This window comes from Capra hircus, chromosome 5, assembly GCF_001704415.2.
Source record: "Capra hircus breed San Clemente chromosome 5, ASM170441v1, whole genome shotgun sequence".
Lineage (NCBI taxonomy): Eukaryota > Metazoa > Chordata > Mammalia > Artiodactyla > Bovidae > Capra > Capra hircus.
The window spans coordinates 30555330-30570048 of record NC_030812.1 but is presented as its reverse complement, the minus strand read 5'-3'; the positions used below and the strand labels follow the sequence as shown (position 1 = coordinate 30570048).

Sequence of the window (14719 nt, the reverse complement as noted above, 5' to 3'; positions counted from 1 at the left end):
AGGCCTTGGAATTAGAAGGTCAAGAAAGCAAAAGGCATCACCTCACGTTGAATTCAGAGACCTGAACCCTTGGAACCTCCCAGCCTTGGCTTCGGCCTGCCTACTTTCTGTAGGGGTGGGGTTGGCTCTCCATCTGATGCTTTCGCTGGATTTTGTCTCTCTCCTCTAGACTCTCTGGGGCAATGGTTGTCAACCCCAAATGACTGCCCTGAGAGACATTTAGCAACATCTGGAGACATTTTGGGCTTCCCTGGTGCTCAGATGGTAAAGAATCTACCTGCAATGCAGGGGACATTTTTGGCTGAGACAACTCAGGGTGCTATACACACCTAGCAGGGAGAGGCCAGGGATGTTGTTAGACGTCCTCTTGTGCACAAGAGAGCCCCCACCACAAAGCAGTAGCTACTCCAAAGTGTCATTGGTTCCCACGTTGAGAAACCCTGCTCCAGAGGTAAGGAGAGGCGCACTAGATTAGCAGGAAATGGGTGGGGAAGGGGATGAAGCAGGGCTGTGGGGAGAGGGAGCAGATCCTTGCTGGAGGTGTCAGGGAACAGTGGAGGCAGCCCCTCTGCAATGCACAGAAAGGACCCCAGCACCACTTTCTCCTCAGTATCGGAGACCAAAGGAAACCAAGAAAGAAACTAAGAAAACGGAGTCAACTTCTTTGTATGTCTTATATATTTAATTAATAAATAGGTTTTCTTCTTTAAACACAGAACATATAACAGATTGAAACACTCCCCCCTCCCCCCGATTCCAAAGACAAGAGTCTATAAAACAAACGCCAGCTATACTGCCCTAGGGCAGAAAAAGTCTGGTGACCCCCACCCAGCCCTGCCTCCTGCAGCACCACCACCCCCACACTGCAAGAGAAGGGGGTCTGGGGCTTCTCCCTTGGACCCTGGGGACTCAGGCGAGAAGCATGCGAATGTATGATGTCACCTCTCCATGAGGCATGGGCTATGCAAAGATGAGGTTTCCTTCTCGGTGGCTCTGACCAGCTCCTGCCTTCTGATTTCAGTTACCAGTTATGAAGCACCTGGGCTCAGCTCCCAAGGGAGCTGCCTCTTGGCTTCCCCACCCTCCACTCCTCTGCAGCCTCCTCAGAGGGGAAGAGAAGGGTTCAGGGACCCCTCCCATCCCCTGGCCTGCATGGAAACGCTGTGTGGAAGAGGCATGATGCTGAAGTGAGGCTCCTGTAGGCCCCCAACCAAAGCCGTGAGGCCAGCATGCCCCCAAACCCCCACACCTTTTCTGTCACTGGAGCAGAGGGCACTGGGGCAGCCGCCCCCTCCACCACCTAGTGCCTGGCTTGGGGTGTGATGGTTCTTTCTCAGTGTCAGGTCCTCAAGCCGGGCCTGGCTCTTTCCTTGTCTCGCTCCTGTCTCCTTCCGAGCCCTCACCGCGGCCATCTGAAAATCTCATGTCCAGAGTCCTAAATTGTCTCCTCCTCCCTCTCCCCGTGCCCCTGCAACCCAAGGGAGGAAGTGGGAGGTTGTCTCCCCTCTCCAACCCCCACTTCACATAATGGAACAGCTTTTGGCCTTTTCCTTCTTGAAGGTGGAAGAGATGAGTTCAGAACGGCTGGGGAGATGGAGCAGTCGCTTGGAGAGGCTTCGGACAGGGCTCTTCGGGGGCATCGGGCTGGGTTTGTTCAGACACACCATGGACGCTGTCCGGAAGATGCTGTGGATACTCTTCTCTGAGGTGAAAGCCGAGCCTTCCAGGTATATTTCTGCACCCAGCTGCTTGGCAATGGCACAGCCCTGCAGGGGAAGTGAGGTCATCCATGCAGTGATCTAAAATGGGTCTGAAACCCTGCTTTCTCAGGGTAGCGGTCCTCCCCAGGGCTGCTCCAAGGGACCCAACTGTCTGGCTCCCACCACCACCCTCTACTGATTATTTTCTGAGAGTGAAGCCTTACTGCACCTTAAAGTCATCTGGAACATTTTTAAACCATATTGATGCCAGAACAAGTAAATCAGAATTTCTGGGGGTAGGCCTAGGAATTAGTATTTTTAAGAACTCCTCAGATGATTGTAATGTGAAAGACTGGTTTAAAGAAATGATTCTTACCTTCCCATGTGCATAGGAAATTGTACAGGGACTTAATTTATAATGTAACTCCCATACTTTTCTCCCAGAATGACTCTGCAGATAAGGAGTCAGGAATCTAGCAAACACCTCTAGTGATTCTAATGAAGGTGGTCCACACATACACACAAAAACCACCTGAGAAACAGTGGCACACACAGGAATGGCTCACTGGAAAACTGTAGTATGTGCCTGAGCGCATGCTAAGTCACTTCAGACGTGTCCAACCCTGTGCATCTCTATGGTTTGTAGCCCACCAGGCTCCTCTGTCCATAGGGTTCACCAGACAAGAATATTGGAGTGGGTTGCCCTGCCCTCCTCCAGGGGATCTTCCTGACTCAGGGACGGAACCCCTGTCCCTTATGTCTCCTGCACTGGCAGACAGGTTCTTTGCCACTAGCGCCACCTGGGAAGTATGAATCTGAGCAAATTGGTATCCACTACCTCTATCCAGGTAACTAGTTTGCTGATTATAGATGGCCCCCCAGAATACCAGTTCTCTCTTGCTATAGTGAAAGAGTGTGAGCAAGAACCATTTTCCAAGCCCTCTCCTGTAGCCTTCCCCAGCTCAACTCCCAGCCCACACATGGGCGTGCACACACACACACCTGCTCATAAGAGATGGGCGCCTGCTTCTGGTGTGACAGCTCCATCAGAGTGCTCAGGTCTGTCCTCAGGTCGGTCTTACAACCAATAAGCAAGACACGGGTGCTGGGACAATAGTCAAGGATTTCCGTCCTCCACTGAAGAGCCGTGCAAGAAGATAGGAAGGAGGAAGGAAGGAGAGTCAGTGGCTGACGGACACCCGGAGGAACCCAGCTGGCAACATCACATACACCATTCCGCTTATCCCCAGCCCTCGCTGTGAGTCACAGCATCGCCACTGCACTAATTACATCATCTTCCTGCCCATGAGGCCTTTGGGGCCACAGGAGTGCTGACCCAAGAGTCTGTCCCCAGATTTAACGGCCCAGTCTCCAAAGAGAGCACAGGGACAAATCTCTCACTCTCCACCAAGCATATGGGGCACGGGTCCACCCCCTCAACCCAAAGGGCTGCACAAGTCCAGAAAGCCAAGAAGCCGACCAGTCTCTTTCCAAGAGATAACCCTGGAGTCTTCTGGGAAACTGGGCTAGTTCCGCAAGGTTTCCTGGGACACCTCAGTATGGGTAGACCTTACTACCATGACCGAGGCATTTCCTACCAGCAGTTCAGCTCAGGCCTGACTGGCTAAGTCCCAGAAGGCCTGGGATCAAGGTCTGTAAAGCTGCCACCCAAAGGCCCCTTCTCCAACTCTCAAACCATATCAGCAGAAAGTTCTCTGCTCTCAACCCTCACTTCCTGAGTCTCCAACACCACCCTCCCCTGCTGGGCCTCTGGCAGATCAGTGCAGGATAGGGGCGAAGGCAGGATGAAAAGGGACTGGAGATCTGGGTTTAGCCCCAGTGTTTAGTGGCTCAGTGTGTCTAACACTTTGCAACACCATGGACTGTAGCCTGCCAGGCTCCTGTGTCAATGGGATTGTCCAGTCAAGAATACTGGAGTGGGTTGCCATGTCCTCCTCCAGGGAATCTTCCTGATCCAGGAACTGAACCCGTGCCCCTGCACTGGTAGGCGGATTCTTTACCACTGAACCACCTGGGAAGCCCCTCTGGTCCCAGAACTGTAGCTAATGGTGTGGCCTTGGGCAAATCTCTTCCTTCCCTGGCCTCAATTTCTTCCTACACAAGAAGGGTTAGATGACCAGGTCCCCAAGATTCCTTTTTGTTCTCCAGCTGAGCTAGAGATGGTAGAATTCATTCAGCCTTACCTTCTTGAGTGCACTGTCCACAGTCTCTGGACGGCTGATATCAAAGCACAGTAATACTGCGTCCGAGTCACTGTAGCAGAGTGGACGGACATTGTCATAGTAGGGAGATCCTGGTAGCGGGGAGAGAGAGCTGATGGTAAATCATGGCACTTTCCCTCCCCTAGAGGCCTAAACCCAAAGAGCACTGGGAACACCATGCTTGGTCCCTTGAGGGAGAGGGCCCACCTATTTCCCAGGGGAACATGCTGCAATGGGAAGCTTGGCACCTGACCACCTGCCAAGAGACAGTGCAAGAAGGTCATCTTCCTTAATCCTGAAAAAGGGAAAGGGTGCAAAATAAAAGGGAGGTGAAGTATAATCGGGCCCTGTCTGGAGCTCCTACAGTGGGCTTCATTGAAGGTCCACCACGTTTCTGAGTCCCAGGGGAAGCGCTTCCTACTCCTGCAGAGAGACCAGGCCTTGTTTAAGGTCTCTTTTCTAGAATCTGCCTGATGTCCAACCTCTGCTCCTGGCTTCTGCTCCAGGGTCTCCCCAGTGAAGAAACACATCTGCCTGTTATATAACTGGCTGCCCTGCTTCTTTGCCATGGGGTCAGAACTCTAGGAGGCAGGCAGGGGAGGGAGAGCATCAGGAATTCAGGGTCCCACTGCTCCTCCCACCCAAATAAGCTTACACTGGAAAGGGCAAAAGGAAAGCTGCAGCCCCCTGTCCCAAGATCTCAGGGAAGCATTCTCAAAGACAGCAACAGCTGGGATTTAGAGGCTCTCGAATAAGGGTCCATGGCTGGGAGGGGAGTAGGCAGTGCAGACCCAGGTGGTCCAATGTGGGAGAAGGCTGGAGTTTGAACCTGCCCCCCTCCACCCTGGGGAAGGAACAGTAGCAGCTTTGGAACCCAGACAATCCGTGCTCAGAATAGCAAGCAGCCCCTCTCCCTGAACCGCAATCGCCATGGAAACTGGGGGGAATCCAAGCTGAGGCAGGGGGTTGGTTGTTCAAAAAAAGGAGTAGAGGGGAGTTGGGATAACTGCCTGCTCCTTCAGTAATCAGCCCCCATCCCTCTCTGAGGGATGAAGTGGGGTCTCATCACAGTATCACTGAGCAAAGGGAACACTGCAGCCCTGGGGAAGGAGGAGGAGAGGAGGCCTCCTTTCTGGCTCTAAGCGATCCCCCTCCCCTAAGACCAGCAAGTGAATAATGGCCCCAGTGCTGGGAAGCCCCATCCCACACAGCCCTGCCATTCCTCCTTCCTTACGGGCATCTCATTTGAAAGAGGGAGTTTGAGGCCGACGGACAGCCGGCATCCTTTGGGAACTTGGGGGGTGGGGATGCGGCACAGGGAAAAGAGACCACCTTGCTGATCTTCCATTATCTGAATTGGGATTCCAGGACTGCATTCTGACTGTGGGAGGAGGGGGAGGGGCTCTTCGGGGGCGGTGGTAGTGAAAAGAGATGAGCTGCAGGAAGATTCTGGGAAGATTGAGAGGTGGGCAGAGTACAGCAGATGAAAACCCATATATCATGCAGCCGAGCTGCATTCCAGCTCAATCCAGCCAGCGTAGCACAGTCCGGATAATCAGAATGCTGGCTCCCAACCCCTGGAACTGCAACAGAGGGAAGCACACCAGGTGGAGGAATTTCTTTCCTGTTTTGGGGAGTGGGGAGCAAGGGGGATGTCTCATTTTCTGATTACCCATATCCTACCTCCAGTCTTTCCAATCCTCAAAATTGGATGATGGGAATAATAGATCTTTGGAGGAGTAGGATGGCATATTTATATGTAACAGGAAACCCCTAGTGATTTATAGTTCCTCTTTAAACTCAGCATTTTTGAAGAGAAATGGATTTTATTTTCTTTCTCATATTTCTGGCTTTCAGCCTTTAATTATGATTCTGAGCTCAGTCTATTTTAAAAGGGCTGGGGTAAAGAGATAATGGAAAGGGGGTCAGAGTGAAAAGCAAAGGATAGCCTAGCACTGAAGATTTAGGGATGAGAGACTTAAAACATTGCTTTTCACGTTCCAGAAAGATAGAGCATCTTCTACCTCAGCCTAGTCAGAGCCAACAGCCCCCTGCTATGTACAACATGACCATGACCCATTTGAGCCCCCACCCTCCAAAACACTGACGATGCATCGCTTCATCCCTCAGCCGCAGAGGCATGACAGTGGGGCTGAGCTGCGGCAGGCAGGCAGGCAGCAGTGGCCAGAGATGAAATGCAGAAGAGAAAACTGAGTCAGGAGCAACATTTCCCCCAAAACAGACTTGTCTCCCTGCCACAGCCACCACTGCCTCCTGCCTTTTATTTGGCTTTGCTCTGAGGCAGTAAAGGCTGTGAGTGCGTGTGTTGGGTGGCAGAATGTGGAAATGCAGAAGCCCTAACTGCCTCCTTCAGTAGTCTTCTGGGGTCCATTCCCCTCCCCATTCCAGCTCTCCAAAGGATGGAGCCAGACCAAGAGAAGTGATAGCTTCTGGGGTTCATCCATTCTCCACCCCTGGATGAGCCAACTGAGTTAGCCAAGCCCCACCCCACCCCCCAAAGAATCTTCAGGTCTCTCTCTTTCAGTCTCCAGGCAAGCACCATACTCCTTCCCCCCGTCAGAGAGAAAAACAATTTCTAAGAGACAGCGACTGCAACAGACCAGTGCGGGTGGGAAAGGGGCACTTGGGGCCAGCAGTCTTACCTGAAGTGTCCCAGAGACTGAGCTCCACTCTCTGTTCCTCTGTCTCCAAGCAGGCTGTGTAATTCTCAAACACAGTGGGCACATACGTCTGTGAAAAGAGAGGAACTGTTCACACCTTGGACGTACCAACCTTCAGAACCCTCCAGTTAGTGCTGGCTACACAAGAAGCCACTCACCCTAGTGAGACACTAACGTGGCAGGAAAGGAGAGGATACCTGGGGCAGGAGGGACCACGTGGGACAGGAGAGAGGAGTGTAGAGGCTCAGGCACTTTGCTCCATCAAAGTGAGAAATGTAAAAGACTTCCTGCCAGGGACAATCTCCCCATATCCTAGACGGTCAGGGAGACACCACAGACACACACACACACACACACAGACACACGGATTCCTCTTGTCCCCAGATTTGCCTGTCTACAAATCTGAGCCACAAATCAATTCTAGCTCTTTTTCTCTCCTGGGGACAAGCGCATAGAATGGGTGAAGGGACGGCAGGTATTACGTCAAGAAGAAACCCCTGACTCTCAAATGCCTCCAGTTCCCTCTCCCAAGAGCAGACTCCAGGATGAAGAGAGGTAGGAGGGGATTTGATCAGGGACCTATGGGTGAAGAGGTGAGGAGGAGCCAGCTGGGCGGCAGAAGTGGAACAGGTCTCAGGGGAAGCTAAGGCAGGGCGGTCCTCCAGCCAGAAAGCGGCTGAGGATGGGGAGGGGTGGGGTGGGATGAAACAGCTCCCCTGGGCAGGTGGGAATCTACCCGCAGCAGCAGGCGGTCAAAGAGGAAAGGTGGCCAGCGGGCAGGCTAGCAACTCACCTCGGGATAGCAGTCCTTGGCCAACACCTGTAACATTGCTGTCTTCCCACACTGCACATCTCCCACCAGAACGAGCTTACATCTGGCCACGACTGGCTGGGGGGCCCGTCTCTCCTTCATGGCTGCAGCCTCCGCGGGACCTGGACTCGGATTCAGAAAGGAGAGGGTTACGCCAGGTGCGTCTCAGCACACTACCCAGCCGGATTCCCTGCCTCTCTCCAACTGAGAAAGAGGCCAGTACGGCCACCTTATATTGCCATGGCTGAGCCAATCACAAGAGAAGGCGGACTCTGTCACAGCCAATCCCTGAAGTGGGATCCCCTCTAGCAGCCAATGGCAGGAGGATCTGAGTCAGAACCCTCTTCTTCCCTTCCCTTTCTCTTAAAGCTGCACCGTTTCTTGCTTCCTCTGAAAGGGAATTCCCACGTTGTTCTGCGTTTGTATGAGGTTGGGGTGGGGGAAAATGAACCAAACTTTAATGGTCTTGAGTGTCCACCAATTAGTGTCAAAAACAACAGGCTAGCCAAGAATGTGGATAGTGAAGTCAAGCTGGAGTTCTTCCAGAACAGGGCTTGCCTAAATTGCAGCCTGGTGGCGCTTCCTTGGGGAAGGGGTGGTCCCAGAAATCTCTGGCCCCCTCGTTCCATCTAATCCCCACTCGGATCACTTCCCACTTCTGGATTCTTTTCACAGAATCTCCTGCTGGACCCCCTTATTAACTCGGTTGGACCCCTTTCAACACCCAAGTCTCTTCCTCAGAAATCACCTTCACTAAAAAGTACATAAATTAAGCAACCTTCTTTCGTCATCTGGAAAAAACCCACAGAGCTTCTGACCCAGAGATGGGCACAGAGAAAGGAATGAGGGAGTCTGGCAAGTGGGGAGGGGCATGAAGAGGGCAAAACAAACAAAGTTGCTGTCTGTTTGGCCAGATGACCTCTCACCCCAGGCCTGGCAGGAGCTGCTTTAGGGGTGTTTGTTCTGCCTCTTGGGTTCAGCTTCCTGGATGAATCAGGCACAGGTCCAGTTTCAGGTTGACACCTACTGACGCTGCTGTACTGCGTGTGTCAGCTGGTTGAAGTCCAGACTGGAAGAATGGGCCTGGGACTTTGGGATTCGGAAGCTGAAGGGCAAAATGAGGTTGAGATGAGCTGCGTAACTGGCTGCCAGCCCTTGGCCCTCAGAGCCCTTCATGTTACCGCCTCTCCACTAGACAGAACCAGCTTGAATAACCTACTGATTATTCAAGAACCAAAACAGTCTAGATGAGGCCTCCTGGGGGATCAGGGATTGAAGTGAGACTGACCCTGGGCAAAAGCAGAGCACTCCAGACTTCTCTGGGTCCCTTCACCTTGGGAAGCCCAGCGCCTCTGGAGCACAGCCTGAGCCCTATTCCCTTGGAGCTTTACTCTGACTTGCCATCACTGCTGCCCCACTGGGGCAGGGGAGGGCAGTGTGTTCCCTGTTACATAGGATGTTTAAAATCTTCCCTGGTCCCAAAGGGACAGGATTGCCAACACCCTCTATAGACAGGAGAATGGAGAGTATTTTGAGAATGTGGCCTAACCAACGTGCGTGCATGCTAAGTAGCTTCAGTCTTCAGTGTCTGACTCTGCAATACTATGGACTGTAGCCCACCAGACTCCTCTGTCCATAGCATTCTCCAGGCAAGAATACTGGAGTGGGCTGCCATGCCTTCCTCTAGGGGATCTTCCTGATCCAGGGATTGAACCTGCATCTCTTATGTCTCCTGCATTGGCAGGCAGGTTCTTTATCACTAGTACCACCTGGGAAGCCCCAACAGTGTTGGTCAATCAGTCGTGTCCAACTCTCTGGGACCTCCTGGACTCCACGGACTGTAGCCAGACAGGCTCTTCTGTCCATGGAATTCTCCAGGTAAGAATACTGGGGTTGGTAGTATTCCCTTCTCCAGGGGATCTTCCCCACCTAGGGATTAAACCTAGGTCTCCTGCGTCTAATCCAAGTTGCCTGGCTGAGGGTCCTGGGACTAAGTCCTGCACTGTCCTCTGCCCTAAGGCCCCCCTTCCAGGGATCAGGGATCACTTCAGGGAATCTCCACGGTAGAAAGTCAGTTACCAGATGATACCATTGGCTGGTTACCCTCCTCTCCCAGGCAGGCCCTCTGGAAGCTTCTTTCCCCTACCATTCCCCAGGTCTCATCCTCAGCCCTAAGATAATGTTCTGTCTATAGAATTTGTCCTCTTTCTGCCCTTTTGCAGCAGCCTGACAGCCTCTCTGAGCTCCCCATAAACATGTTTTGGGAGTGTTCCAGGAACAGCTGTAAGATCACAGACTGCCTCAGCCTGGAGTCCTCTCCCTCAGCATGACTTTTTCCCGATGTCTCCCTCCCTCCATGTCATCCGAACTCAGTTCTGGAAGCACCAGTGTGGTTCCCATACAGCCTCTTAACCCTTAACTGGGTTCCCTCCAATGGCAGCCCCAAAGGCTTTAGCCCTCTCTCCCCATGTTCTCTCCCAGCCTCCCCCTACACGCACCCCCTCCCGAGGCACTCCAAATAGTATTCAAATAAGTAAAAACTGTTCTTGCTATGCAAACAACTTCCTCTAACTTCTAACAAGATTGCCACTCCTGAGGTCCACTGAGATAGAAATTCTGGGAACTGGTGCTAACACTGCTTCCCTGAGTGGTTGCATTTCAGGGGAGGAAAGCAGAAAGCCTGAGCTGTGAGACAGAGCAGCCCCCATCATGGGGCCTCCTGGGGATCAGGACTGAAGTAAAACTGACGTTGAGCAGAAGGGAGAGCTCTCCAGACTTCTTCTCTAGGTCCCTTCACCTTGTCAAGATGTGTCTCCGAAGATATTTTGTGGGTCACGTGTTTATGAATTATGGTGGGAAATGTGGGGAGGGAGGTGTGTTCAGAAGGCAGTGTGGCAACATGAAAGGAAGATGGAACCAAAACTCAGCTGGTCTGGATGTTGGACCAGCTCTGTCCTTAACAAGCTATGTGTGTTTGGGTTAGTCTCTCTGGGCCCCTAGTTCCTTGAACATAAGGTGAGGGGTTTGGACTAACGAAGGGGTTTTTAGCCTTTTTTTTTTTTTTTCAGCAGTTAGACTACCTCCCCCAAGTTTGTTTAAACCTCTTCCGTGTATCTTTCTTTAAAAATCCAAAACCAGAGTAATAAATGTATAAGGTTGTATTTTCCTATGAGGCTGATTCTTTGCAACCATGTGGACTGTAGCCTGCCAGGCTCCTCTGTCCGTGGAACTCTCCAGGCAAGAATACTGGAGTGGGTTGCCATTCCCTTCTCCAGGGGATCTTCCTGACCCAAGACTCAAATCCAGGTCTCCTGCATTGGCAGGCAGATTCTTTACCACTGAACCACCAAGGAAGCCCTCCTATAAGACCAGGAAAAATTAGGTTATACTTGAAAACATTATCCTAAGGTAAAAGGAGCTAGTCACAAAAGGCCATATATTATATGATTTCACTTGTATGAAGCATCCAAAACAAATCCAAAGACACAGAAAGGAGATTAGGGCTGTAAGGGTTGTGGGGGAATGTAGAATGTCTGCTAATAGGTGCGAGGTTTCTTTTTGAGGTGACAAACTCTTCTAAATTTGATTGTGGTGATGGTTGTACAACTCTGTGAATATACTGAAAACCACTGACTTGTTTAAATTGGTGAGTTGTATGGTATGTGACTTATATCTTGATAAAGCTGGTACTTTTCCTGACATTTTATTTATTTATTTATTTGGGGCTGGGTCTCTGTTGCTGTGCAGGCTACTCTCTAGTTGCGGTGAGCAGGCTTCTTCTTGCAGTGGCTTCCCTCATTTCGGAGCACGGGCTCTAGAGCACAGGCTCAGTAGTTGTGGTCACGGGCTCAGCTGCTGCTCGGCATGCAGGATCTTCCCGGACCGGGGATGGAACGCATGCCTCCTGCATTGGCAGGTAGATTCTTTACCACTGAGCCACCAGGGAAGTCCAAAGCGGTTACTTAAAAAATAAATAAGTTTATAATTTCAAATTTTCTTTACAATCTCCTTTAACTTGTTTTTTTTTTCTTAAAAAAAAAACTTATTGTGTGGAGATGTTCAAATATTTAAAGAAATAGAAAAACACAATGAACCGATTTGTAACCATCACCCAGCTTCAACAATCATCCACACAATCCTACTTCATCTATACCCCCACCCAGCTTCTCCCCCAGTACACCTCCTCACTGGACAATTGTAAGGCAAATTTGGATGTCATATCATTTAATCCATAGAGGTTTCAGTACTTATCTGAAAAATAAAAAGATTCTTCATTAGCATAATCAAAATCCCATTATCCCCACCAAAAATAAATAACTCCTTAAAAATCACCAAATAGTCAGTCAGTGCTAAAATTTCCCCAATTGTGTCATTCATTGATTTAGTTAACTAAATCACTGGAATCTGAACAAAGCCCACTCGCTGAATTTCACTGATATGGCTCTTAAGCATCTTTTATTTCATAGGTTCCATTTCCTTTTCTTCCCTATAGTTTACCTGATGCAGAAACCACGTTGTTTATTCTACAGTGTCTTCCATATTCTGGATTTTGCTGATTGCATCTCCAAGGTGTTGTTAACATGTATTAAACACTTTTACAAATTACAGCTCATGCAGTATTCCCAAACACAAAAAGATGAAAAGCAAAACTTCTGTGGTTAAATCAGAATTAGGGACTTGGGATGGGACTCACTCAGCCCCCCAGTTTGTCCTAGGGGACAAACTCCAGGGAACACAATTTAAAAGCCACTAGCCTGGATATCATGTGCATGAGTGTATGTGTATGTGTTTGTGTGTGTGTGTGTGTGTGAGTGTGTGTGTACCACACCTTCAAAGCTCAGGGCTGTCCTATCTTTTTTGACTCTGATTACTGTGATAAGGTCCTTATCTAGGACAGTGACGTAATACACCAAGATGTTGAGGGTGGTAGCAAATTCAAATCCACTCTGACTCTTAGCACAGAGTACACAAACCCAGGACTTTCTCTGCCCCAGGGATCCTTACAAAGAGCTCCCAGGGACACTGCCACCTGTGTCCCCCAGGAGTCTGGAAGGCAAGGCCCACTCACCCCTCCTTAATATGACTCAGGCGCCCCACTTCTCAGTTCTAAACCATAACTTTTCATGATCTCAGGGATCCCTGGCTCCTAGCCATGGGAACACCTGACCCTTTGACGGGGCCTTTTAGCTGGAGCAGTCACTAGAGTGCTAAACAAGATTTTAAGACTCAGTCCCCATCTTCATGGAGTTTACAGCTTATGAGGAAGAGATAAAACAAGAGCCTGGCGGGTAACTGAAACAAGTGCTGTAGGAGTGCCGAGAAGGGAGAGGTCAGATCTGGTTGGGTGATCTTGGAAGCCTCATTTAAGAGAGTGGTTTCTCCTGGGCTTCAATTTTAATGCAAGATTGGAGACGGCAAGAATTCCCTGGTCCAGTGGTTAAGAATCCTCCTGACCATGCAGGGGACATGGGTTCGATCCCTGCTCTGGAAATGAACATACCCATATGCTGTGAAGCAATTAAACCAGAGCGCTGTTACTATTGAAGCAAGTGCTACAGAGAGCTGCAACTAAGACCCAAGATAGTCAAATACATAAACAGACAAACATTATTAAAAAAAAAAAAGACTGGAGAGGAGAGATGCAGGAAAATGCTCAGCTCGCCCAAGGACTGAAGAATCATGTAACCAGCTGAAGCAGATGATTCAGGGGGTGGGGCAGTTTGCCTGAGAACATAATTAGGAAAGGGAATGTGGTACTAAAATATCATAAAATACACTTAAAAACCAAAACGTAGGAGTTCAGAGTTTTAAAAAATACGCACAAGTGTACTTGTATGTTTTTTCTTGATTGTCAATGCCCTCCAGCCAAAGACTACCAGCAGACACTTGTAGTCAAACAAAATGGGGTTTGTGAACTCATTTCATCAAGGAGAACAACACACACCAACTGTGGGGCATCCAGGAAAAGGCTTAGGATTTGGACTTAAATTTGCAGATTTGGGGAGAGGTCAGGGAAGCAGCGGAGAAGGTGATGGCACCCCACTCCAGTACTCTTGCCTGGAAAATCCAATGGACGGAGGAGCCTGGTGGGCTGCAGTCCGTGGGGTCGCGAAGAGTCGGACACTACTGAGCGACTTCACTATCACTTTTCACTTTCATGCATTGGAGAAGGAAATGGCAACCCACTCCAGTGTTCTTGCCTGGAGAATCCCAGGGACGGGGGAGCCTGGTGGGCTGCCGTCTATGGAGTCGGACACGACTGAAGCGACTTAGCAGCAGCAGCAGTAGCAGCAGGGAGGCAAGGTTGCCCTGGGTTAGAGGTTGTCAGGAAGCTGGAGGATTCTACAATTGGGTACCTTTTTTTTGGGGGGGGTGGTTCTATTTTTTTTGGCTGTGCCGCACTGGCATGAAGGATCTTAGTTCCCCAACCAGGGACCTAACTCATACCCCCTGCAGTGGAAGCACAGAGTCTTAACCTCTGGACCGCCAGGGAAGTCCCCACCTTCTCCATTCTAATCCACAGTGGTACCTTAGTAAATAAGAATGAAGCAAGACTAATGCTGTGATCGGTAAAGGAGCAGCAGCCACTCACAGGGGGATGTTTGTTCATGTTTATGGCTTGGACAATTTCTTGTTTTGTCTGTGTTTGGATGTGACTACAGCGAGGTCTTGTTCTTGATCTGTTACGGTCATTGGGTGGTCTTGCTTGATGTTGATATTCTGTGAAAGCGTTATATTCCGTAGGAGAAAACCAAAGATTAGCTGTGAAGGCCAGGTCTATTCCTGCAGCTTTTCTCTTTCTTGGGCTCTTCTGCTCCTCTTCCTGAGAGCTGAGTGTTGTGTGAGTCTGGTGAGCAATTAGAAGCAGAAACAAAAGGAAAAAGGAGAATTTTCTTGGGAAACTTCCTAGAGGAAGTAGCATTGAGCTATGGTTAAAATAAGAAGATGCTGAGAGGTGGGTAGTATATAGGGAATGATCTAGGGAATGGGACGGTGTGGAAGCAAGAGATGGAAAAAGAGGACCAGTGAATGCGCGCGCGCGGCGCGCGCGCGTGTGTGTGTGTGTGTGTGTGTGTGTGTGTGTGTGTGTGTGTGTAAAGGGCTATACAGGAAGAGAAAGAAACAAAAGCTACCTGAACTAGACTAAGAATTAGGAGGGAAAAGATGGCTGAGGATGGGGCGGGGCGGAAGGGAATAGGGACACAGTAAAGACAGTGGTCCTGGGGAAACCTTGTTCTGCCTGGTCTGGACTGAGTCGTGGGCTGGGAGTGGGGGACAGAGGAGCAGTGTGTGGCCAGAGTGAGT

At 50.2% G+C, this 14719-nt stretch overlaps 1 protein-coding gene across 1 annotated transcript; it reads right to left on the bottom strand.

Annotated features, from left to right (window-relative positions):
- Positions 661 to 7620, bottom strand: RND1 (Rho family GTPase 1). Its single transcript, XM_005680013.2, has 5 exons — positions 7397 to 7620; positions 6586 to 6673; positions 3905 to 4014; positions 2703 to 2837; positions 661 to 1766 (listed from the first exon to the last, which is right to left on the bottom strand). The coding sequence occupies exons 1-5, from the start codon at positions 7514 to 7516 to the stop codon at positions 1521 to 1523; spliced, it is 699 nt and encodes a 232-aa protein (XP_005680070.1). The 5' UTR covers positions 7517 to 7620; the 3' UTR covers positions 661 to 1520.

What these genes read in the sequence shown, in the direction of transcription:
- RND1 (XM_005680013.2), bottom strand. Translation starts at nt 7,516, where the DNA reads ATGAAGGAGAGACGGGCCCCCCAGCCAGTCGTGGCCAGATGTAAGCTC. An exon ending in CCAAGGACTGCTATCCCGAG is followed by an intron (nt 6,674 to 7,396) that starts GTGAGTTGCTAG and finishes CTCTTTTCACAG; the next exon opens with ACGTATGTGCCCACTGTGTT. An exon ending in CAGTCTCTGGGACACTTCAG is followed by an intron (nt 4,015 to 6,585) that starts GTAAGACTGCTG and finishes CCCCGCTACCAG; the next exon opens with GATCTCCCTACTATGACAAT.